The 23,337-nt window shown below is 48.6% G+C and overlaps 1 protein-coding gene across 4 annotated transcripts; it reads right to left on the bottom strand.

The window, feature by feature from the left end:
* Positions 1-226: 226 nt before the first annotated feature.
* On the bottom strand, positions 227-21,962 carry COPS7B (COP9 signalosome subunit 7B). Of its 4 annotated transcripts, none has more exons than XM_049888450.1 (7): positions 21,856-21,962; positions 18,652-18,829; positions 16,097-16,172; positions 13,740-13,828; positions 11,409-11,611; positions 9,249-9,354; positions 227-1,465 (listed from the first exon to the last, which is right to left on the bottom strand). In XM_049888450.1, exons 2-7 carry the CDS (start codon positions 18,811-18,813, stop codon positions 1,307-1,309), a joined length of 795 nt encoding a protein of 264 aa, XP_049744407.1. In that variant the 5' UTR covers positions 18,814-18,829; positions 21,856-21,962; the 3' UTR covers positions 227-1,306. The 4 variants fall into 4 exon arrangements, with proteins under 4 accessions (XP_049744407.1, XP_049744410.1, XP_049744408.1 ...); XM_049888451.1 differs by lacking the exon at positions 227-1,465 and adding an exon at positions 1,474-9,088; XM_049888452.1 differs by lacking the exon at positions 227-1,465 and adding an exon at positions 1,474-9,085.
* Positions 21,963-23,337: the final 1,375 nt, after the last annotated feature.

Here is a 23,337-nt window from a genome sequence, read left to right as displayed (position 1 = left end):
CACACTCCACAATCACGTACATTAAATCTACGCTTTTATTTTTCATTCTAAAATGTGCTTTTTCTTCATTGAACTTTAATAGCAGTCCAGGACCTCCACTTCCGCTTTCAAAACAACACACACACACGTGCCCACACACACGCACACACACGCACGCACACCACCACCCTCCAGCCAGGTGAAAAAGCCTCGGCGATTGGTCTGTAACAAATACTGACACGCGGGGGAAAAAAACGCACATTGAAATGTATTAGAATCAGAACCTGTACAAAAAAAATTAAAATATAACCTGCAACTGTTCAAGTTCAGAAAGGCTAGTCAAGTCCTTTTCTCTTGCCAGGAGAGTGCCATCATCAGAGGGCTCTGGGTCACCAGCCAAGGAGGGGCAGAAAGAAGAGACAGAAGCAGCAACAGGTCCTTCGCCAGACAGAGGGGCCTCGGCACCACCGTGCCCACCGCTGGCACAGCTGGGAAGTCACAGATCTGGTAAGAGCTCATGCTGGCAGATGGCCCCATGTGCTGCTGGGGCCTGCACACCGAAAACAAGTCTGCAGTCACAGGCAGCAGGAAGAGCGGCCAGCAGAGAACATCAAGCTGGAAGAAACCACTTCTGCCACTCAGCAGACCCACAGCACCCTCTGTTTGTGCTCAGATACCAGAGGTTAGTCAGACCAGCACTCCCAACTAATGAGACTGGAGCTGGGCTTAAGAGGCTGCAAACCCGCAGGTTTAGTAAACATAGCCCAGCGTCACATCCCTCCATGGCCTGAATCAGAGCTGCCAACCAGGGGTGAGGCAGGAAAAGGGACACAAAGCATTTGATACCTGGCTAGAGATAGCCTGCACCATTGTGGGTTCTGTGGTACATGGAGCTGGAAAAGGCCCACCTCCCTCCTCATCAGAGAGGCCACCTTCAGTCATCCCTGTAGGCCAGGTAAAGCTGCCTCCAGCTTAGGACCAGCCTGGCAAAATGACATGACCACTGCATGGAGCAAAAGGGAAACTTGGAGGGAGCAAGCCCTTGAACAGAGGTAAGAACCTCCTCAAGGGAAGCTGGGCAGTGTCTGACCCTGCAGGATGGCATCAGTGGAGCCCCTGAGTCTGAAGGGAACAAAGAGGGAAATGAGGAAGTGGGGAAGGGAAAGGAGTCATGGTGTTTCTGAAACAGTACCAACAGGGGGGAGGCGCTGGTGAGGGGACGGGCAGGTCTGGAACTCACTGAAGGTAGAGAGGGGAGGAAATAGGCCCTCAGTGTCCCTTCCCCACCTGACCCAGGCCTGGTGAGTGCCAGCTGCCCCAGCCAGCCCTAGTGGCGGCTAGAGACCAGACCTTTCACTTTAGACATCTTCTTGGTGGGCTGCCTCTGCTCAGCATGAGGGGGACACTCCCGTTCAGCCAACTGTTGCTCCATCTCCTGAGCTGAAGAGGACGCAGTGGCTTTAAGTGTCTTCTTGATGTTGGTAACCTGGAAGAGGAAACAGAATGAGTGTGTTCAGCCTGGAAGCACCAACACTTGTTCCTACTATGATGAGAACCACACAGAGAAGCCGCCACCTCTGTAAGAAAACCTAGAATTTTCTTCAGTGACCTGAGGAGGAGAAGCAAGCAGGGCTATTCCTGAAGACAGGTGGAAATGAGTTAAGTAAAAAAAGATGGAACTAATGCTTTCTTGGCTGAAAAGAGAATAAACAAAGTAGACTATTTGGCAAAGAGATAGAACACGAAAGGTAAAAGAAAGCAATGCTTAAAATCAGGGCTTCAAACTGGTCCACAACAGTTCAGGAACAGTTCAGTAACTGCCATCGTAAACAAAGGCAGCAAATGCACTGCGTAGCAACCAAATCTGTTGCCCATAGATTTTGAACGAAGTAGGAAACAAACTGCTTGTCTTAGGCTGGGTTATCCAGAGAAGCAAAACCAATGAACTGTACACACGTATAAAGAGAGAGATATCTCAAGGAAACAGATCACACGACTGTAGAGGCTGACAAGTCCCAAGTCTGTGGGTCAGGCATCAGGCTACAGGCTTCTCCTGACTCACATGGCTACAGGGGCTGAAAAACCCACGATCAGCAGGCCAGAAGGCAGGACACTAGTTCACAGGCTACGGAGGCTGATGAATCCCAAGACTGGCAGGGAATACAGCAAGCTGCTAGCTCAAGTCCCAAGAACTGGAGGTTAGATGATGATGAGCCAGAGGCAGGATCCAGAGCAAGCAAGCTTTGCCAGAACATCCATATAGAGGATGCGGGCCACACCACCAAGGAAAACTCCCCTTATCACATCAGATCACATCATAGAGGATGACTACATCATTATACAACAGAAGGTGACACACAACCTTAATCAACACACTGCTCAGACGGCAGGCGACCATGCTCTCCACAGTCCTGCCAATAATCCAATCTTCCTCACGGATCCCAAAAGTCTCAGGAGCCTGATTCAGGAGACTGGATTATTGACAGGACTATGGAGAGCAACACGCATTCAAAGCAGCAAAGTCAGGTGCCATCTTTGAGCTGGGCATCACTGTTTGTTTCCCATCCAGGTCAAGATCCACAGGCAACAGATATGGTGCTATGCAACGTGTATGCTGCCCTTGTTTACACTGGCAATCACTGAACTATTCCTGAACCGTTTCAGACCAGTTTGAAGCCCCTCTTAAGATGTTCTTAGAAAAACAATGAGCTCAAGAATTCTATACTCGGCTGTTGTTCATGTAGAGAACCACAAATATTTTCACAAGAACTTTGGGATACAGGTTCAGGAGCCCTTTTGAGTAAACCACTAGAGGACGAACTTCAGCAAACCAAGTGTAAATGAAGAAAACGTAGCAAAAGAACTGGCAAAATGCTATCACACAACTGTTTTGCAGCATATTTTTTCACTTAACAAAGCAGGGGTTCAAAAATATTTAAACTCCTGAGCATTTTTTCCATGTCAGATCTCATACCCTCTGTAACACCAACGTTCTAGTCTATTAGGGATGGTCCACAATTTTTTAATTAGTTCCCAGTTTGTTTTTTAGTCCTTGTATGTTTACCTTTGCTTACTTTCCTGAATATCTGTGGAGGGCATATTCCCAGACGTGAGCTTCCCAGATCAAAAAGTACGTACCTGTTACATTTTAATAAATACTGCTAGCTTGTCTTCTAAAAAACGGCTTTACCAACTGTGCACTTCCACCAACTGTGAACTCCTCTGTTGTTCATACGCACATGGCCCAACACCTGCTCTAATGGATCTTTTATACCTTTGCTCTTCAACTAGTTCAGAGGAAGAGTTCTCGGGCAAATGATAAATATTAGCCCTTTTTTCATCATTAGAGAAGAGAAGGGTGGGTGCAGAGTCAGGTGTTTTGTTGGGGAGAAAGCTCAGGGCTTCCCTGTTAGATGCTTCTGTGTTCTCTAGGAAGCAGGAGGGACGGTTTTCTACAGAGCAAGAAGGGAGTGGTCAGGGTGAAAAGTTCTGAACAGCCAGGATATCAGGAGCTACAGTAAAAGAGAGCCCGAACGCAGAGATGAAACGCAGCTATGAGAGGGAGACAAAAAACCAGGCTCCTACGGGAGATTTTTCATCTGCAGAGTGAACCTCGATTAGACTATAGGTGGTTTTAGTTTTGAGCTACACCCTCAAACTGCTTTAAGTACATTCAGCATTGTAACGTTGTGGAAACAAGAGCTAAGAGGACAGGAAGCCATGCACGGCCAATGGGAAGGGCAGTCTACCAGTCAGCTCAGGGTGAGCCAGGGTCCTGCCAGACCAAGCAACGGCTCACTGCTATCCACTGCTTCCACTTGTCTTGACAGCAGGGCTACCTGGTGAGCTGGTAAGTGTAGAATTTGGAGCAAGTGGACGGCTTACCACCCTCTCTTATAAATGAGATCCTTGTTCCTGTTTGTTTTACTTCAAGGCATATTTTGATGGCCTTGGAGGACAGATTAAGAAATGTAATTTCTCAGTTACCACTGCTTCATAAATTAACATTCCAAGGCTTCTCCAGTGTGATATGCTTTCTAAGATTCTGAGGAAAATTACTTAAAATCTTAATAAGAAATAACAGGACAACTTAAGTTTACTTCCTGGCATGTCAGTTACCTCTGACTTGAAACGTGTTAAAAATATTCTGCACCTTAAAAACAGGCACTAAGAAAATGAAAGAAAAACCAAGCCGCATGCCTCTTATTTTAGTACTTGCGATGCACTGCCTGAGAGAATTTGTTTTGAGGTTTCTCTAGAAGCTGACAAAATTTTACATAAATAAAACATTACAAAACTGACAAGTTTGCGTTACAACGCCTTTATTTCCAAAAATGGTGTCTTTCCAAGCAAATGATTTCCCCTCCCACTGGGTAAAACTGCTTTATTAGCAATAAACAAAAAGTTATCATTTCCTTAGTTTCAGCCTGGTTGATAAACACCATTCCTTCCTCATTTCTTTGTGCAGTCATTGTTACTGAACAACCAGCTTCTACCGTCAACAGTGTTCTAGACTGACTGCCTCAGTTAGTGTGTCTTAGATCCAATGACCCAGTTCTACAACCACTACGTCAGTAAGGAAGGAGTTCTGGTGGCACGATAGTTAAGAACTCAGCTGCTAACCAAAAGGTCAGCGGTTCGAACCCACTCAGTGGCTCCATGGAAGAAAGCCCTGGCCATCTGCTCCTGTAATGCTTACAGCCTAGGAAACCCTACGGGGCGGTTCTCCCTTGTCACATAGGGTTGCTGTGAGGCAGAACTGGCTCGACAGCACCAACAACAACAGACGAGTGAGGGAAAAGAAATGTACTCAATCCGCAAATAATGATTCTGTTTTCATGGAAAAAAATAGGTACAAGCCTGTGAGAATATTAAGCACCACCATTTCGATTTTTATAGTGGGCATGGGTGAGCTTTGGCATCAGAGCACCTGTGGCTGAGGCGAAGGGGAGTTCCTGCCCTGGCAGCCTAAGACCCAGACTCTGCGGCACACTCGCCAGATTCACAAGACAGCGTTCCCTCGTCAGCCTCTCAACAAAGCAACCAGCTGGCTCGACTGACCCCTTTCTGCTTTGCTGTTTTCCTCTCCTCCTATATATGCTCCCCCCACACACACAATTCAACCCTTCTAATGTCATGCTCTTACACAGCCGAGCGAGGGTGGGGTGGCGGCGGGCTGGGGTGAGGAGCCTGCACGTGCACAGGAGGACACCCTCTGTTCCTGTCTACGCCATCACAGCACCGTGACGATGCAGCAAGCTTATCTCTCGGCTACTCAAGTTTTTGACACAGAATCCTGTCAAAAGCTTCTGACAGGAACTGACTCAATTTTTAAACATTCACTTAAAGCTCAATAAAAATTATTTTAAAAAAAAACTTCTGACAGGTAAGTGGGGAAAAGCACAAACAACCCCCACTCCATTTAAATGCCCATTTACCTGTTCAAGCAGTTTTCTCTTATGGAAATAAGCTACTTTTGGGGGTGTTTGGTGACCCTGGTGTATGAGAAAAAGAAATGAGACTTTCCTCAAGAAAAACCTTGGTTCTTTCTCCATTTCTAAAACACCATTCAAGATCCTGTACCTTCCTGCCCTACTCTTCAACACACGCCTCCACTCACGTTGTGCTGGTCTCTCCCACGCACTCTGAAGCAGTCATTTCATTTCTGCCTTTGGCCTCTAAGGTGCTCTATCCCCCTAGTCTGGGCTGGTCTGCGGCTCACCTAGCCAGCTCTGCAGTCAAGCACCTCTCCACAAACCCTTCTTTGACCACTTGGCGCCACAGACCTGCCCTCCCCTCAACCCAGACGGGCCTGGGGTAGACAGCTCTCACTAGTGGGTCCCCTCACATGCCGCTGTGTGTCCTGCTGAGTCAAGTGCACAGGTCTGGCTTCTCCAGTAAGACTACTGACAAATGTTAGGTCCTCCACAGTCACTACCACTCTGAGGCAAAATATAAACAACCCACAGAAGAAAAGAGGGCTTCTTGGGCAGGTATCTCTTAGCCTAAGAAGTGAGGTCCTTTATCTTCCACAAAGAATTGGCTGGGTAGGGGGAAGTGACACATCCTTACACTGGGGTTTTATTACACATATACCTCGTTCAAGTCAGCTCTATCATTTGCATTTCAACCACACAGACCTCACAAAAGCAACTGCTGAGCCCACGACACACTCTCACAGTCAAATGGGATCTCAAGTGCCAACGAGCTTCTTCCAACAGACTAGCAGGTCTAACTGTTGATGCCTCCTCCCAAGACCCAAGACTGGCCTCCCCAGGAGCTCCATCAGTTGAGTCTGGTTCAGCCTCATGAAACAATCTTGAAAAGTCTAATTCCTCTTCCACAGAGCTGCCGTTCAACTGATGACAAGTATTATCCCCACAGGCTTGTCTTCTTTGGTCTCAATGTCCCTGGTCCTTTCCGTTTTCCCTCCTCTAGTGGCCTGGCTTATGCCCTCATCCACTTACCTCCAGATGATGCAGTCTGTCAAGCTCTTCAAACCATGAGCTCCTTTCAAATGGGATTGCACCTACTGGCAAAAATGCAGCCTGGCTCTATTAAAACCTTAAATATTCAGGCAAAAGGAGAGAGAAGAGCGTCCTGGGACAGGAAAAGTTCATTCAGTTGTGGGACAAAGCCAAGGTAGACAATAGGAAGTAGAGCCCACAGTTGGAAAAGTGCTACAAAGAAAAAGAGAACTGGGAGCTACAACAACTCTCCAGGAGGCATGAGGAGGCCCACTTCTGATGCACTATAACCGCCAACAAGGCCTGAGTTTTGTCACTAACTCAACTCCTGGGGGATCTTCTACATAATGGAAAACGGAGCTTATTCTGTCCAATTCTGCTTTATTCCCTACATGACTAGAACATAGCCAGTTTTGTAAACGTAGCAATAGTTATATACTGATAACTAATATTAAGGTTACACGGCACATCAGACGTAGGCACATTCAAATACAAAGAAACACAAACTCCAAAAATAAATTCTGTATGAGATGCTTTACGATGCTCGAACGAACCATTACCTCCCTTTGGAGGTAATACAACAGCTCATAACATTGCTGGTGGATTTCTTTCAGCTATCCTTGGGTTGGAACTAATTAATACGTGTTGCTTCTGTAGATAGCTGGAAGGAGAGGGTGTTTTTAGGCACTTTGTGACAGGGCTGACTTCAGTAAGAGGAAAGGCTCTTGAAGCTGCAACTCATCAGAAAAAAAACTGTTATTGTAAGATTCAGGGGGAAAAAGGCAAGCTTTTCCTCTGAGAACAAGCAACCTAACTCAAGGACAAATCGAGAAAAGATCACTAACTGCTGAGAAAAAGGCTTACAGAGCAAGGTCAAGGGAACAGACGCATAAATCCGAGCAGAGTATGATGAAATTACCTTTGTTCTTTGGAGATGTGATTTCAAGTCAACAAATGCTGTGAGTCCCTTCTACGTGCCTCAAGCTGGGGACCATCAGCCAGATCACACATTTACTGAATGGAAAACCTGATAAGGCTCTAGGCTTTGACTACTCTCTCCCTCTTCCCACACTGGTTTGTTCCAGATATTCGAGAAGATTATTAAATCAATACATTGACTTATTAATTTATTAATTCAGGTTATTAAATCAATACGTTGCTTTCAATTGCCGGCAGAGGTGGCCTTGGCCTTTTCCTCAGATTTCTTTCTCTCAAACTCAGTAATCCAATTCTTACTGCCACCTGGTGGCAGAATCAGGTTCTACCGGCAGGGAGAGCCGTGTCTCCCAACAACACTGCCACCTGGTGGCAGCATCAGGTTCTACCGGCAGGGAGAGCCGTGTCTCCCAACAACACTGCCACCTGGTGGCAGCATCAGGTTCTACCGGCAGGGAGAGCCATGTCTCCCAACAACGGTCCAGTGAGAAATCCTCTTGTGCTGGCTCCCCTTTGTTTCTGTTCGTGACTGAGAGAGTTCACACTATTTTATGAGTAGTGGGTGTGCCCCAAACATTAGCCAAGTGTTCAAAGAAGCTCTGCTCACATCCTTTATTTTGCCAGATGCCATTCATCATGAAAATAAGCTCAAACACTTCAAAATTCTAAAATTAGTACCACTCACCATTGATAACAGCCACAATCCGGCTGATTTTCCTAACAGGGTTTGTCTTTGGCTAATGTTAAATTAAATGCAGTTCACACTTCCCACTAGAAGCAGGATTAGAAACTGACTATGGATTAAGAACCCACAACATAGGTAATCCACGCAGACCTGTACGTACGCATGTGTAGTCAAATAAGCCAGCTCTCACCCGTGAGAAGCACACTTCAGCAGCCCACTGGCACATTCGTATGGTGTGTCAGAAATGCTCACTTCAACAAACACTTGAGTACCTACCACGGGCCAGGCACAGGGCAAGAAGCTGGACTTACAAACAAGATAAGGCACAGGCTGTATTTCCAAGAAGTACACGTAACACAGTAGGGGAAATCTCCAAATTCCACAACCCCCCTTTCAACAGGCAAGTTTACTTACGTCTCATGTTTGTTAGCTGTAATCCTGGGCCCCACTCTCCCACATTCTTAGACACCTGGCTTTTAAAACTCATTAATACCCGTAACACTTCAAGACCTGTTCACACTAGAAAAGGACTTCCTCCCAATGCCAACATTTTGGCCTTTAAGGGCTCCAGCCAAGCTGTGAGGTCACTCACAGGCATCCAGGACACCGGCATACAGGCGCATGCTCACACACAAACGAAGGCTGGCACCTGTGTCCAAGAGGCCTGGGGATGGCTGTAAAAGGGTCCTAAACAAGCAGTGTCACTAAAACCCCACTGGTACACTCTCATTCACTGATTTTCTTTCCCTTCCTTTTTTCTTTTTATGAAACATATCATGCATAAAAATGTCTGTAATATATGTGTACAGTTTAAAGAAGAAGAAAATACAACGCGATGCCCCAAGCACAGAGCTGAGCAAACAGAACAATGCAGGATCTGTAAGCCCCCGCCCCCGCCTGGTAAGCACCATCCTTCTATTAAGATCCATCCCCAAACTCATCTTCTTTGGCTTGACAGCTGCAAAATGCACGTGGACTGAGGAATCACACCAGTCTCTGCACTCCATGCCGGACGACTCTGCTGATCAGGGATCACAAAGGAGGTGGAGACTACTGAGAGCAGGCACCGCTTCTCACTTGTCTCTGTCCCAGCACCCAGCCCAGTGCCTGTTTGGTGAATGCCTGCTTCATTTGCCCCAAGACTCCCAGAACCAGGCAAAAGGCACGGCTCCCCCCCTTACCTCTGTCTCCACCTGCTGCTGTGTGCGGTTGTGGTTCTCTTTGTACTGGTTGGCTCTCAGTACTTGCTGCTCGATGCCCAGCAGAACTGCTTCACAGCCATCACACCTACCAAGGAGACGAGCAGTCCTGAGCCGCAGGAGGGCCTGACAGTGCTCTCCCAGCTCAGAACTCCTCTCCTCGCACCCTCCTAGACTCCTGTTCTCACCCCCGTGCCAGCGCTCTCCCAGCTCAGGACACCCCTCCCCAGCACGCTCCTGGGCTTCCATTTTCCCACTCCCTCTGCCAGGGCTCTTGCCCCTCCACGCCTTCCAAGAGACAGGAATTTCTGAACACGTTAACACAGAGCAAATGGGAAGAGGTAGCATGGATCTGGGGTGATTTCTTAGAATACGGCTAAATTTCCAACCTTCACATCCCATAGGCATTGATTTTTACAGAACGTGAGATTCAAGGAATTGGAGACTTCACCGGTAGCACTGATCAATCACTTCTGTCTTCAGAAAAGTCACTTTCTAAAAGCGCCCTGATTCAGAGGCTGCCCCTTTCCTCAGAAGTTAGTTCTCTGATTCAGAGGCTGCCCCTTTCCTCAGGAGTTAGTTCCCTGATTCAGAGGCTGCCCCTTTCCTCAGAAGTTAGTTCCCTGATTCAGGGAATGCCCCTTTCCTCAGAAGTTAATTCCTAATTGCCACCCCCTCCTTGTTCTTTCAATTTACCCACTTTTTATTTTGGAAAAATTTAAAACATTAAAAAAAAGAAACAACGTGAAAGAATAGTACGAAGAACACCCACATACCCCCACTTAAGGTTCAGTAGTTGAGAACACATTGCTGTATCTGCAGCCCCTGTCTAGGAACCAGTCTGTTTCAAATTTAACCCTAACCCCTACACACCGGATTTAGGACTCTCTACTTTTTTTTTTTTTTTACTAGTAAATACCCTGGGATGGGTGTTATCATGGTACCACCAGGTGGAAACACGCTAGAGGCTGGAATATAGGAAACCAAATGACGGACATGCAGAATTCTGTCAGCCATCTCAAAAATGAACAGGACAGCAACTTCGGTGGGATGAGAACCTAGATTTTGTTTGCCAGACCGCTTCTGTGTTTGGGGATTTTCTAAGTTTATTTCCCTTTTATTCTGATTTAATAGCTTTAAAATCTTTTCAAAGTTCTTGCTGTACAAGGAAGGCATTCAGGGCCACAGGTTGGACAGAACGTGGGTGGGGGAGGGGGCAGACAGCACATGCCCAGGGCTCCAGGAGAAGCTGAAGTGAGGGACCTCAGGCAGCAACCCTGGGCCAGTTACCACTGGACACGCCTTCTGGGGATAAGCCCAGAGATTCTGTTTGTCTCAGAGCAAACAGTTTCTGCCCTCTCTGCACAGGCCTGCCTGCTCTGCCTCGTGACCGCCAGCGCACCGTGTGCCTGCAGGGGAACGTGTTCTCCTCAACTCCAATTATACTCTGACCCCGGCCTGGCCTCAGAATGCAGCCCAAACCGCTTCACCAACTAAGCCCATTTGGCTTCATAAGCCCCAAATCATTTAAATAACCCCACAACAGATCCTTGCAGAGAGTGTAACAGCACCTGCAAACACCAGATTCCATTAGAATAAAGTATAAGCTAATGTCCCAATTGTTTTCGTCTACCTGAATATAGTCTTGAATATTCTGTGTGAGTTCAGAGCAGTTCCTCCAAATCAGACAAAGCCCTTCCCCAACAATGTTTTACAACCACCAGCCCAAGTATGTCCCTGACTCTGAACATGGGTTCTCTTATCCAGAGACTCACAAACACTGACTTCCTGAGCAGGAAGGCACAGGATGGGGGTCACAGAGCCAGGTTCCAGGGGCTCCAGCTGCTAATCCTGAGCACTTTACAGCCCGTGACTAAATGGCCCCCAGCTGCAGAGAAGACGACTTTACAAGGAGGCCTGAGACAAGCACCGCTCCACACAGCTGCAGGCACAAACGCAGCCCCACTCTCTGACTTCCGTCCGTCCGAAGGCTCCCAGCTCCCAGGCAACCCTCAGACCCACTCCAAGCCCACAGCAAGGGCAGGTCCCACCTGGAGAACACACTGCCCCAAGCAGAGGGCCAGGAGACAGGCTAGAGAGTCTCCTCCCTGAAGAGAGGGGCCCCTCTTCTTTCAGTCTCACCACTCGTGCAGGGTCTTGACGATGTTGTTGATGTCCTTCTTGCGGATATCACGGCCAATGCAGAAATCCACTTCCAGCAGCTGGTTTCGCTGGTCCAGCTTGCCCTGGATGATGTCAGTGTAGACAGCCTCGATGATGAGGTCTTCTAGCTCCCGGAGATTCCGCATCTCCAGGTCCTTCAGCAGCACGGAGTAGGGGATACACTGTAGATAAGGCCACGTGACAGTCATAAAAACCATCTGGCAAGCATGAGAGAACATGCAGGTCTTCCCCACACAGGCAACAGCTGCCTCGGGGCTTGGGGAGATGCAGTCTAGTGGCAATTATTAGTCAGCAAAGATGGGTAAATGAGCTGTGAGAGCTGTAATATCAAAACAAGGCCCCACAGCATCTAAGAATGTGCTCTCCTAGACTCTTTGCCTCCTGTGCTTCGCCCAGGCTTCAGCTTTCATACCCTGGAGTACACTCAGAATCCAAAAGGCTCCTCCCAAAGGAGAAAAAGGGAAATGCTCAGTACGTGCCACTCTGCCACCTTCTGAAAGCTTGCAGGGTCTGCATCAGATGCCAGATCATTACCAGCCTCCAATCCCAGGCCGTGGAGAGAACTGGCTGCTGGCCCAGCAGAGGGCAAACAAAAAACACACCAGCCAGTGCATCCACCTACAGGTGGCCAGTGGGGACCACTGAGGTCCCCCTGAAGTTTTCATTTGTTTTCTCAGAGCCCTGCAGCCACTGTCAATTGGGGACCTCAACAACATGTTCTATATTGGGCTGTACCACCATTCCGCGTGACTTCATGACAACAGGATATCTAAATACCCAGTGTTCTGCAAGTCCTCTGACCCATTACTACTAGTTGGGAAATTAACACAGCAATCAAATCTACAGAAACAGACAGGAGGAACATGTGTGCAGAGAAGAGGGTAACAGCAAGCATCCTGGAAGGGCTTTCTATGGCTGAAGGCCTGAAATCCATGGGTGGTAAGTGGGCTGACGATGACACACTGCAGACATGAGCGGACAAAGTCACTCCTACTCTTTGCTACACCTGAGAAGTGCATGGATCAGGATAAGAAAAAAGGTCAGTCCTCAATTCCTAACAAAATGGGCCTCTTGCCTGAAATGCCAGGCTGAGAGCCAGAAATCTATGATGAGAGCAGGTAAAATGTCTGCAGCAACTGAAATGGCAGCCCAAGAACAAATACCCATCTCTCAAGCTCTATCACGGGAGGGAAATGCAGAACGCCGACTTTTTCAAAGGCATAACCCCATGAAACTTAGCAACTTAGGCTGGGGTTGGGCGGAGAACCAAAATCACCTATAAACAAACTGAACCAGGCTCTTCTTTGATGGTGACTGTGAGGGGCCGGCTGCAACTCAGCTTCTGCTCAGTGGGCTCGGGCAAAGGGCTCAGGTATGGTGCTACGGTGTCTTACAGGAGGCAAGGGTCTAAAGTTAACAAGTAGGACAAAAAGCACGACTAGACTAGTTACTTTTGAAAATCTCAGAGGAAGGCAGCGTATTAAAAGGCTACTTCTCGGCCCAGAAAAAGGCTCTGAGCCACGGGACCAGGATCCTCACTAGATACAGCCCTCCTGTCAGGCACCCCAGCACTGAACAGGAGGGGAACGTGTGTGAGAGAAAGACAGTCAGAGAGAAACAGAAAGGGAGAGAGCTAGAGAGAGAGAGAGAGAGAGAGAGGGACAGACGACAAAATTGTGCGGAGAGTTAAACTGTACACCAGGCTTGCTGGGGGCTGTGGACCTTTTGGCGTCCTGTTTTCCTGTGTCCCCTGGCCTGTCAGCTGCGGCTACTAAGCACAGCTTAGGAACGTGGTGGCGATTCAGTCTGGCACACTTAGCTTACAGCAAAAGGCCTCTGTCAAGGAATGCACCAGACCATTCTCACGTCAGGAAAGCGACTCTCAGCAAGTCCAACGCGGCGAGGTTTCCCACCAGCACTGGCACACTCACTGAGCAACAGAGGAAGTGGAAACCTGCCTTGAGATGCTGTGCTGTTTGAAACATACACACCTTTAAGCACCCGTCTCCCTTTTGCATGGCAAAATGCTCCCACCACACAATGCGACAGGGCATGCCAGGACGGAGACTGACTGAGTCATAATCACTGCTGGGCGGACTTTTCCTAAATGGGAGTGAGTAATTGCCTGCACTATTTTAATTGTTACTTTCTCTCTTTCTTCCTTTGCCAAGCAAACTGTATGTTTATGATGTGACTCTACTGCATGTAGCTGGGAGCTGCCTCGTTGGTGCCACTGAGATTGCCTGGCTCAGCGTGAGGAGGAAGACAGGACAGGGTTGGGGACTGTACCTTCATCCTGGAGGCCAAGCTCACGATGGTGAGATGCTTCAGCTTGTTCTGCTGAGCTGTGCTCAGTTCTGGCAGGCTCTCCTTGTTGGCTGCTCAGTCCCACCCACCACAGAAATCAAGACACAAAAGGAAATTAGTATTTCTTTTGTGGAATGAACTCACAGGCTCCCCAAACCAAATCTACCTCTGAATCACTGTAATGAGTCTGCGTTTATTTATTCACGGGGCAGAGTTTCAGCGAGCACCTCCTGTCTTCTCTGGAAGACAATGTGCTTGAAAGAAGAAAGGACTCAGTCTCTACACACAAGGGGTTCAGTCTCACCAGGCATGTGAACGAATAAGATGATTTGACAATTAGCTTCATGGAGGACTAGCTGCGCCCCTCATGATATTCGATTAAGTTCAAACCGCCTTTGCTGAGCCCGTCATGTGCCATGCCCTGTCTTAAGTGGTTTGGGGAATCAAGGATGAGTCGATGGTCCTTGCTGGGCTGCTGTGCTGCCCAAGTCCAAACGTACCAGCCGCCTGGAGGTGTGCAGCTTACTGGCCTTGACTTGGCCCCAGTTTTACATCAGGTATCTCGATAGCTACAAACGAAAGGCAGAACTACCAGAAGAAAGGTGCAAACTACTAGGAGAGAATGAGTGACAACAATCTCATTGGGAAGGTGCAGGAGAGGAAAAGAAAAGGCTTCATGGAGAAGATGGAGTCTGAGATGAGCCCTGATGGATGGGTAAAATTTAACAATAACAGCAGCTGCAGGTAATAACAACAATATATGGCAGCAGCCGCAGGTAACACTTAGTGCAGACACACAGACACACATCCAGTTAATCCTTACACCACCACAAAATAGATTCCAAATGTCCTCAACCCTTAGCCTATATTCTGAAATCCAAAAAGCTGAATCCAAGCTGATTTTTTTTAAAGCATGGTGCCAACATTTATTTGGTAGTAATTCCTGACCTGAACTGAAGCAGGTTTTTAAACCCGTTTGTGGGAATAATCATCTGTTTTGCTGCAAAATTATGAATATGTTTGACTCCAGGTGCTGCCACAATCCTCTGAAGTGCTGCATAAAAAGGCATCAGAGTACCTTTTTAAAGCTCCCAAAGTCTAGATTCTGAAACAGCTCGCCTCAAGGAGTGCAGTTAAGGGATTAAAGACCCATATCACTATCACCATTTTACAGGTGAGGAAGCGAAGGTACGCCGAAGGACATAGAACTAGTGGAAGTGGAGCCAGGCTTTAAGCACAGGCAGCCCGGGTCCAGAGTTCATGCCATGCTGCCTCTGTAATAAGCGAGGATGGAGACAGCGAACACACTCATACTGGAACAGCTCAAAGGTGAGGAAAAATGGGGTGTACCAGGAAGCAGCCAACTGTGCAGTCTGAGAGCAGCAGGGTAAGTAGAAGTGACCAGTGAGAAAGAAGGGAGAGTCAGGGGTATGGTAGGGAAGGCCTTGAGTGTCAGCTATTATCATAGCACTAAAATAAACCAGGGAACCCAGGAACAAAATGGTTTGGGAGAAAGTAAGTTACAGTTTGGACATGCAAGCACCTCATTCCTGATACTTAAGATTCGAATTTAAAATGACTCAGATGCCCTACTAATGAGACTGGGCCAAACAGATTATGGAATGTTAAAAATGACTACAAAGACTTAGAATATGGATAAATGCTTATGAAATAAGTGAAAAGGGCTAGAAATAAAATTGCATGCGGAATCAAACGGCACCTCTGTGACAGAAAACACAAGCCTAAGGAGGGAAAAGACCAGCACCATAATGCTGACAGCAGCTCAAGGGTGGTGCAACTATGAGTGACTTTTTCTATTTTCCAAATTTTCTTCAATATGGGGATATTATTTGGATAATATTTAAAATGTTTAAATATTTCACAGGCGGGTTTTCTGATATCTCACAACAGTCTGAGTGTTCTACAAACACCAGTCCTCAAGAATGTCAACAGGAAAATAAAGACTACTTGTAGATGTGGCAGTCTGCCCCCATAATTTGGCAGTTACATGGACTTCCAGGTTACACAGACTTGGAAATCCTATGGGGCAGTTCCAGCTCTGTCCCACAGGGTCGCCATGAGTCAGGATAGACTCGATGGCAACCCGTTATATGTGGATGAGCATACACATAGCCCCCATTTTACCCACAGGGAAGTAAAAGATGAGAAGGGGAACGCACTGTGTGAGGTCACCTACACACTCTAGCAAAGCAGGAAGCAGCCAAGCCAAGCAGTTCCCACCCCATGCTTTATATCCCAAACCTCAGTTATCCTATGGAGGGAACACATTCGAACACACCAACATACTTTAGTCTTTCGAAGGATCTTAACCAACTCACCTATGTAATCTGGGTATGTTCCATAGGCAAACAGGTTCAGCAGCTGCAAATAAGCAGCATTAGCTCCTTCTGCGAGCTGAGGAGGAAAAAAAAGTTCACCACAGACCAAACTATCAACCATTGTAAGTGTTCAAACGGAGGAGTGACCATGTATGAAAGATGCCATGGCTGTATTTTCCTGTCCTGTGTGAGTAGCTGGCCCCTGAGGTCCCTTCCAACTCTGACTGTGGGAAAAATAAGATTATTAAGGCCCCAAAGTTCGTTGTCCTTCCTCAGGAAGATGTGTTTCACACTCAGCATCAGATGCCTAAGTAATCGCTTTTATCACACACATACATAAAGCGTTAAGCACTGGAAGCAGCTCAGGTTTTCTCAGGATTCCCCTGCCACTCGAGTGAACGCTGGGGATGCTAGGCCACAATAGAACCAGCCACCGTCCAGTGAAACTGAGAAAGCTTAGGGTTGGCTCCAAGTTTCAAGACACATGGACTATGGAACCTGGGACAGATTAGCATAGCTTAAGTTGCCACAGAAAAGCCAGGCTGGGACAAGAAACCAGGGTATCATGCTTGCCCAAATAAAAATTTTCATTACAATTACTTACGCCTCACCAATGCTGATGGCAAAGACCCATAGGCAGGAGAAAAACAAAAGAGCCACCGCTCTGCCTGGAACTGCTCTTGACTGGGTGTTCCTTTTATTCACAAACGTACCCTATTACTCCTCCAGTTTACCACGCTCAGTAAAGTCTAGACAAGAACACCCGAGTGGTGCTCTGGAGACACCAATAGCAATACCACTCAATCTCAGCCACCTTTCAAAAAGGGGCTCCAAGAACTGCATCTATAATTTCAGACCACCGAAAGACAATTAGTTCACATATGAAAAAAATAAACTATGGGGAGAGAAAAAGTGACTTGCTAAGCAGGCTTAGTGGGGTACCCTAACACCCAGTCTACCTTCTCAGGTTACGGGAAACCTCCTGAGGTCCCCAAATCAGAGCTGGAGGTGATCTCATAAAGACCATCAAGCCTCATCCCCAGCTCTCAGGCAGAGGATTACAAAACCAGCCGCAACAGACTGTCCGTTTTCTTCTAGAGGAGAAACTCTAAACTTCTCCCCCTGGCCTAAATCAGTAAGGTCTTTATGGCTTGACTTTTCATCCATCTTTTCTTAGCCGAATCTTCCACAGATACAAAACAACCACTTGGCATATTTATTCAACCTTTTCATGAACCTGAAGGAAACAAATCTCCCCCGACCATCTCTTCTGTTGAAAAAGGAACGCAGTTCTCTTAGGTTTTCCTCATAGGGTTCATTTTTCATCTCTAGTAAATTACATTTTTACTAAAAGCCTACTGTGTCAGGCTATACATTAAGCTCTGAGGAAACAATAGTGAACACCAAAGACTTTACCCTCACAGAGCTTACACTCTAGACAAATGTTAAATAAAACAAACATTACAATTAAAAAATAAAAGTGTCCAAAGCAGGAAGCAGAGGTTGAAAAGCATAGGGTGCTTTCCATCTTTTTCGCTCCATCTGGTCATTCTTCAACAGGCCTTCTCATTTTTAAGGCACAATAACAAAACCTAGATACCCAAGGTCTTACTGACAACAACAAACCAAACAAGCAAAGAAATCAAAAAGAACTATTTCCCAGCTTTTTGTGTCATATCTTGTCATACTGAAGAAGACCCAATGCCTTTGAATTGTGGTATTAGTGAAGAAACACCACAGACTGCCAGAAGGACGAACAAATCTGTCTTGGACGACATACACCAGAATGCTCCTTAGATGCAAGGATGGCAAGACTTCATCTCACATACTCTGGACATGTTATCAGGAGAGACCAGTCCCTGGAGAAGGACATCATACATGGTAAGAGAGAGGGTCAGTGAAAAAGAGGAAACCCCTCAACAAGATGGACTGACACAGTGGCTGCAACAATGGGCTGAAACATAGCCATGATTGTGAGGCTGCAGCAGGACCAGGCAGCGCTTCATTCTGTTGTACACTGGGTTGCTATGAGTCTGAACTGACTCGACAACACCTAACAACAACAATCTTTGTAACACGTCTACTTCAGTTCAACACTGCCTCCTTTCATTGGAATAATACATTCTCTCTTCATGCCCACCTTATTTGCAATAGCAATCATTTTCTGCTATTTATGGACCCAGCTAATCTTTCTTCTCTCTATTTGCATTGGAGCTTTTTATCTCGAAGAATGCTTGAAATTTCCTCTATTACACATCAGCCCATGCTTATAGCACTACTTTTCTAATTTATCAGTTTCCATTTGTTTTTTCTTCTATCTTTCTGATTATTAGCAACCCAGTCTAATCTCACCCTAAGTTCAGATGAAAACAGTGAACAGGAGGAGCCCAGGAGATCATCCTCCCTTTCCTCCCCTGCCCCACCAATTCCAACCCCTCCCTCACCAGGGTACCTCACAGGTCCCCAGTGCTTCCTCAACTGAAATTCCCTGGAACCCCGAAAAATCATAGGAAGGCTCAGAAGAAAGAAGACAAAGTGTCTGGAAACAGTCTTACCTCCTGCACATTAGCCAGCTCCAGCAGTTCTCCAAAGACATACACTCCAGGCGCCTCCAAGACTTGGCTTATAAGAGCAGTAAGGGCTGAGCCACTGGTACCTTTGGCTAGTAAAATAAACTGTTCCAGGAGATTACTTGAGGGTTTCTGTTCACCTGCCATTCTCTGGCCTTGAGATCTGTCCAAAAGAAAAGTGTATTAGTGCGGTGGATTAATTACTTTTGCGTGTAGCCTTTCCAGCCATGGTCTTGTAACTCCCACCCAAGTGACTGGGTGGGACTGTGTGATAGGGTAATTGTGGCCTACCAAGGGGATTGGTTAGTTCCGCCTTAAAAGAGAGCCAATTCCAGAGCAAAGAGAGGAATCCTATCGCCACCAAGGACAGACAGCCAGGAACAGAGAGTGCATCCTTTGGACCCAGGATTCATGCGCTGAGAAGTTCCTGAAAGCAGGAGACAGACAGAGAAAGCTCTAACCCTGAAGATGGTGAGAAGAGGTGGCAGGAAATACCCGGCAGCAGGAGACGGTGTGGCAGGCTTCCCAGCCCATGGAGAGAGAAAGCTGAGAGCCTCTGGGCAGAGGCCTAGGCCCAGGGAGAGGTGTGCCTAAAAGCTGGGCTGGGAAGAGGCTATCCTGACGGAAGAACTATATCCGTGAGTGTTCCCGAGCCTGAATTGTAACTGTTACTTCCCTAATAACACTATAATCTTGAGTATGGTCTGTGAGTTCTGTGGGGCTGTTGCAACGAATTATTGAACCCAGCAGAGAAGTAGAGAGTGCTGTGTGAGGGACAGCTGGTGTCAGAATTAGTAAAGATGGTGGAAACGGGGCTTGTCTGGCCTCCACCTCATGGGGGTCAGCCTTGTGCTGTCGATCTTGGTCCTCCTTCCACCTTGTGGGGTTGAAGGTCAGACACTGCTCCCATGCCATTTTTACTTTCCTTTGTGAAGTCTATACTTATTTACTGTTGGGTCAGATACCAGAATAACTGATAGTGTCCATAAAGAGCAAACAGCTGAGTCCAGATGCGATGCCTCTGCTAGATGGCTGGGGTTCAACTTGGAGATAACGGGATCTTGTCCTCATCCTCTTTTACTAAGTTTGAAACTCACTTAGTAAAAGCCTCTTCATCCCTCTGCTTCTCTCCCAGAGGCAGTACTTCCTAACGCCTCACACCTGACCAGAACCCAAGGCGCACAGAGGAGTTTCTCAGCGGCTGTTTTTGTACCCACTCACTGACAGACTCTGGCTAAGACAGAAGATGCAGACCGGCCCCAGCAGAGTCACATGCAGCAAGAAAAGCAATCAGTTGCATCTTCCAAGGTGTCATCAAAATCGCAACTGCAGCCGGAGACAGATAAGAAAGCAACACAAAACGCAGACAAGAGTGATGTCTCAGCTCAGGAAAGACGGCATTTCAGCAGGAGGAAAGGGAGAAAAATCACTCTGAAAGATAAACAGCAACATATTCAAACTAAAAAAGTACATGCCACGTGACTCCATGAGGAAAATCCCTCTATGTGGCCTCCTCCTGATATATACGCGACATTTGACCAAACGTGACTTTAGAACTTGTACGAAACCTTGGGAAAGCAATAAAAAGACGTTGAGAAAACAGTGAAGATCTTGTGTTGCCATCCTGAAGACATGAGGTGCAGGGAGGCCCCTCAACTGTGTAATCCAGCTACATGCCATGTATACATGGGCACCACTTTATACCTAGCCCCCATGAGTCCTGTGTCAGAAGAAACCATCACCCCTGTGAGAACAGGAGGCACTGGGGCCGGAAAGTCCAAACCAAACCCAAACCTGTTGTCATCAAATTAATTCCGACTCAGGGACCCTATAGGACAGAGTAGAACCCCCCCATAGAGTTTCCAAGGAGCGCCTGGTGGGTTCAAACTGCCAACCTTTTGGTTAGTAGCCATATCACTAAGCCACTAAGCCACCAGGGTTTCCCTGTAAAGAGCAGCGGGGCAAAATTAAGGAGAAAGGGTGTAGCAGAGTGAGGCAGACAACTCACAGGGTAGTTGGGTGCAAGAGAAACCAAGTTTTCTGTGGAAACTGGCACAGAGAGTGGCGGTCCTCTCAAAGGACTAAAGAAACAAGTGTGTCACCTCACCTAAGAGGGTCTTGTCAGGAAGAGAGAAAGTGAAGCACTAAGGCACAAAGGGCTCTGCGGAAGAAGGGCAGAGGGCGGGGGGAGAGCGGAAGGGAGGAGAGGGGAGAGGGGAAGGGAGGAGAGGGGAGTGGGGAAGGGAGGAGAGGGGAGTGGGGAAGGGAGGAGAGGGGAGTGGGGAAGGGAGGAGAGGGGAGTGGGGAAGGGAGGAGAGGGCAGAGGGGAAGGGAGGAGAGGGCAGAGGGGAAGGGAGGAGAGGGCAGAGGGGAAGGGAGGAGAGGGCAGAGGGGAAGGGAGGAGAGGGCAGAGGGGAAGGGAGGAGAGGGGAGAGGGGAAGGGAGGAGAGGGGAGAGGGGAAGGGAGGAGAGGGCAGAGGGGAAGGGAGGAGAGGAGAGAGGGGAAGGGAGGAGAGGGCAGAGGGGAAGGGAGGAGAGGGCAGAGGGGAAGGGAGGAGAGGGGAGAGGGGAAGGGAGGAGAGGGCAGAGGGGAAGGGAGGAGAGGGGAGAGGGGAAGGGAGGAGAGGGGAGAGGGGAAGGGAGGAGAGGGGAGAGGGGAAGGGAGGAGAGGGGAGAGGGCAGAGAGGGGGGGGAGAGGGGAAGGGAGGAGAGGGCAGAGGGCAGAGGGGAGAAGGGGGAGGCGGGAGCTGACGCCTGGCGAGGCGGGAGGAGAACCCCTTCCAGGCGGGCGAGCGGAAGCAGACAGACAGGGTGGAGAGCTGGGAACGGTGGGCACAGGCCTCGGGCCCCCGGGGACCCCGGCCTAGGGGCCACGCCTGCGCGGGCGGGCAGGTGCGCGGGCGGCGGTCCCCGCTGTCTTCCCGACCGGGGGCCCGAGGGGGCCGGGGCGGCGAGACCGGGGCCGTCACGCTGGCAGGCAGCGGGCGTCGGGGGTCGCGGGCCGGGCCGACTGCAGGCCTGCGGGGCGCTCCGAGCAGGCCCGCGGGCGCCGAGGGAGGGGCGGCGGGGCGTGCTCCCCCGGCGGGGGCGGGGCGGCGCGGGCTTCCCCGGGGCCAGCGCGAGCGAGGACGGCCCGGCCGGGCCCGGAGCGCCGCCCTCCGCGCGGCCCACCCTCTCGCCGGCTCCTACCTGTCCGCGCCGCCTCTCCGTCCTCTCGGTCGCTCGCTCGGCCTCTCGGCGCCTGCCCGCAGGTTGTCAAGCGTCCATGGTCGGCCCGGCGTCCGGCGCTTTTCTACCTCCGCCGACCCGTTGCCTGTGCCGCTCCCCCGGAAGCCTCCCTCCGCTGCACTCGAGTTCCGCCCACACAAGGTTCCCCGCCCCCCCACCGCGATCGCAGCCTCCGTCCTTCTGAAGGGCCGGGTCCGAGGAAGGGGGCAGAGCAGGGCTGGAGCACGGGAACGGGTCGGAGAGGAGGGCGGCGACGGACCCAAGGAGAGAAGTGCGGCCTAGGTGCGCCTGGGGCCCAAACCACGGTATCACCATCCTGGGCTCCAAATCCACCCCTCTGGCTGCGCTTTACCCCTCAGGCGCGCCCTGTGGCGACTGCGGCCACCCCTGGGTACACCGAATAACAACTACCATTTATTGAGCTTTTTTTCCGTGTACCAGGTATTATTACTAACTTTAACATTATGAGGAAGAACGCGGCATCAGAATTGGAGACGCATTCACAACCTGGGGCGAGATGCAGGTGACACAACCTTGCTTGTGGAAGGTGAAGAGGACTTGCAGCACTTACTGACGAAGGGCAGAGACTACAGGCTTCAGTATGGATTGCACCTCAACATAAAGAAAATGAAAATCCTCACAGCCGGACCAATAAGCAACATCACAATAAACGGATGCAAACTGAAATTGTCAAGCGTTTCATCTTATTTGAATGCACAATCAACGCTCATGGAAGCAGCAGTCAAGAAATCAAGGAATGTGTTGCACTGGGCAAATCTGCTGCAAAAGACCTCTTCAAAGTGTTCAAAAGCAAAGATGTCACTTTAAGGACTAAGGTGTGCCTGACCCAAGCCACGGTGTTTTCAGTCACCTCATATGCATGAGAAACCAGAGCAATGAGTAAGGAAGACACCTTTGAATTATGCTGTTGGCGATGACCAATGGTAAATATACCACAGACTGCCAGGCAAACGAACAAATCTGTCCCGGAAGATGTACAGCCGGAATGTTCCTCGGAAGTGAGGATGGCGAGACTGCATCTCACGTACTTTGGACATGTTATCAGAAGGGACCAGTCCCTGGAAAAGGATATTATGCTTGGTAAATTGGAGGATCAGAGAAAAGAGAAAGACCCTCGACAAGATGGACTGACACAGTGTCTGCAACTATGGGCTTAAGCATAACAAGGATTGTGAGGATGGCACAGGACGGCACAGTGTTTTGTTCTGTTGTACATAAGGTCACTATGAGTCGGAACTGACTGGATGGCACCTAAAAAAAAAAAAAAAAACCCTAACAACAGCATTATTCCATGGCCTGTAATATTAGTCCCATTTTTCAGGTGAGTTAAATAAGCCGAAAAGCCGAAAGCTATTAATGGCAAAGCCTGCATTGGAACCTGGGCTATCTAAAGCCAAAGACCGTATTTTTTTTTTACCTTTA

The sequence above is a fragment of the Elephas maximus genome, chromosome 6 (assembly GCF_024166365.1).
Source record: "Elephas maximus indicus isolate mEleMax1 chromosome 6, mEleMax1 primary haplotype, whole genome shotgun sequence".
In the NCBI taxonomy this organism is placed as follows: Eukaryota; Metazoa; Chordata; class Mammalia; order Proboscidea; family Elephantidae; genus Elephas; species Elephas maximus.
Note: the sequence above shows the minus strand (reverse complement) of the source record. Positions and strands in the feature narration are given on the sequence as shown.

Excerpts from the sequence above, each read along its gene's own strand:
- COPS7B (XM_049888450.1), bottom strand. The coding sequence starts at position 18,813 with ATGGCAGGTGAACAGAAACCCTCAAGTAATCTCCTGGAACAGTTTATT. Across the intron at positions 13,829-16,096 it reads AACATACCCAGATTACATAG|CCAACAAGGAGAGCCTGCCA; the intron begins GTGAGTTGGTTA and ends GGGACTGAGCAG. Across the intron at positions 9,355-11,408 it reads GTCAAGACCCTGCACGAGTG|GTGTGATGGCTGTGAAGCAG; the intron begins GTGAGACTGAAA and ends TCTCCTTGGTAG.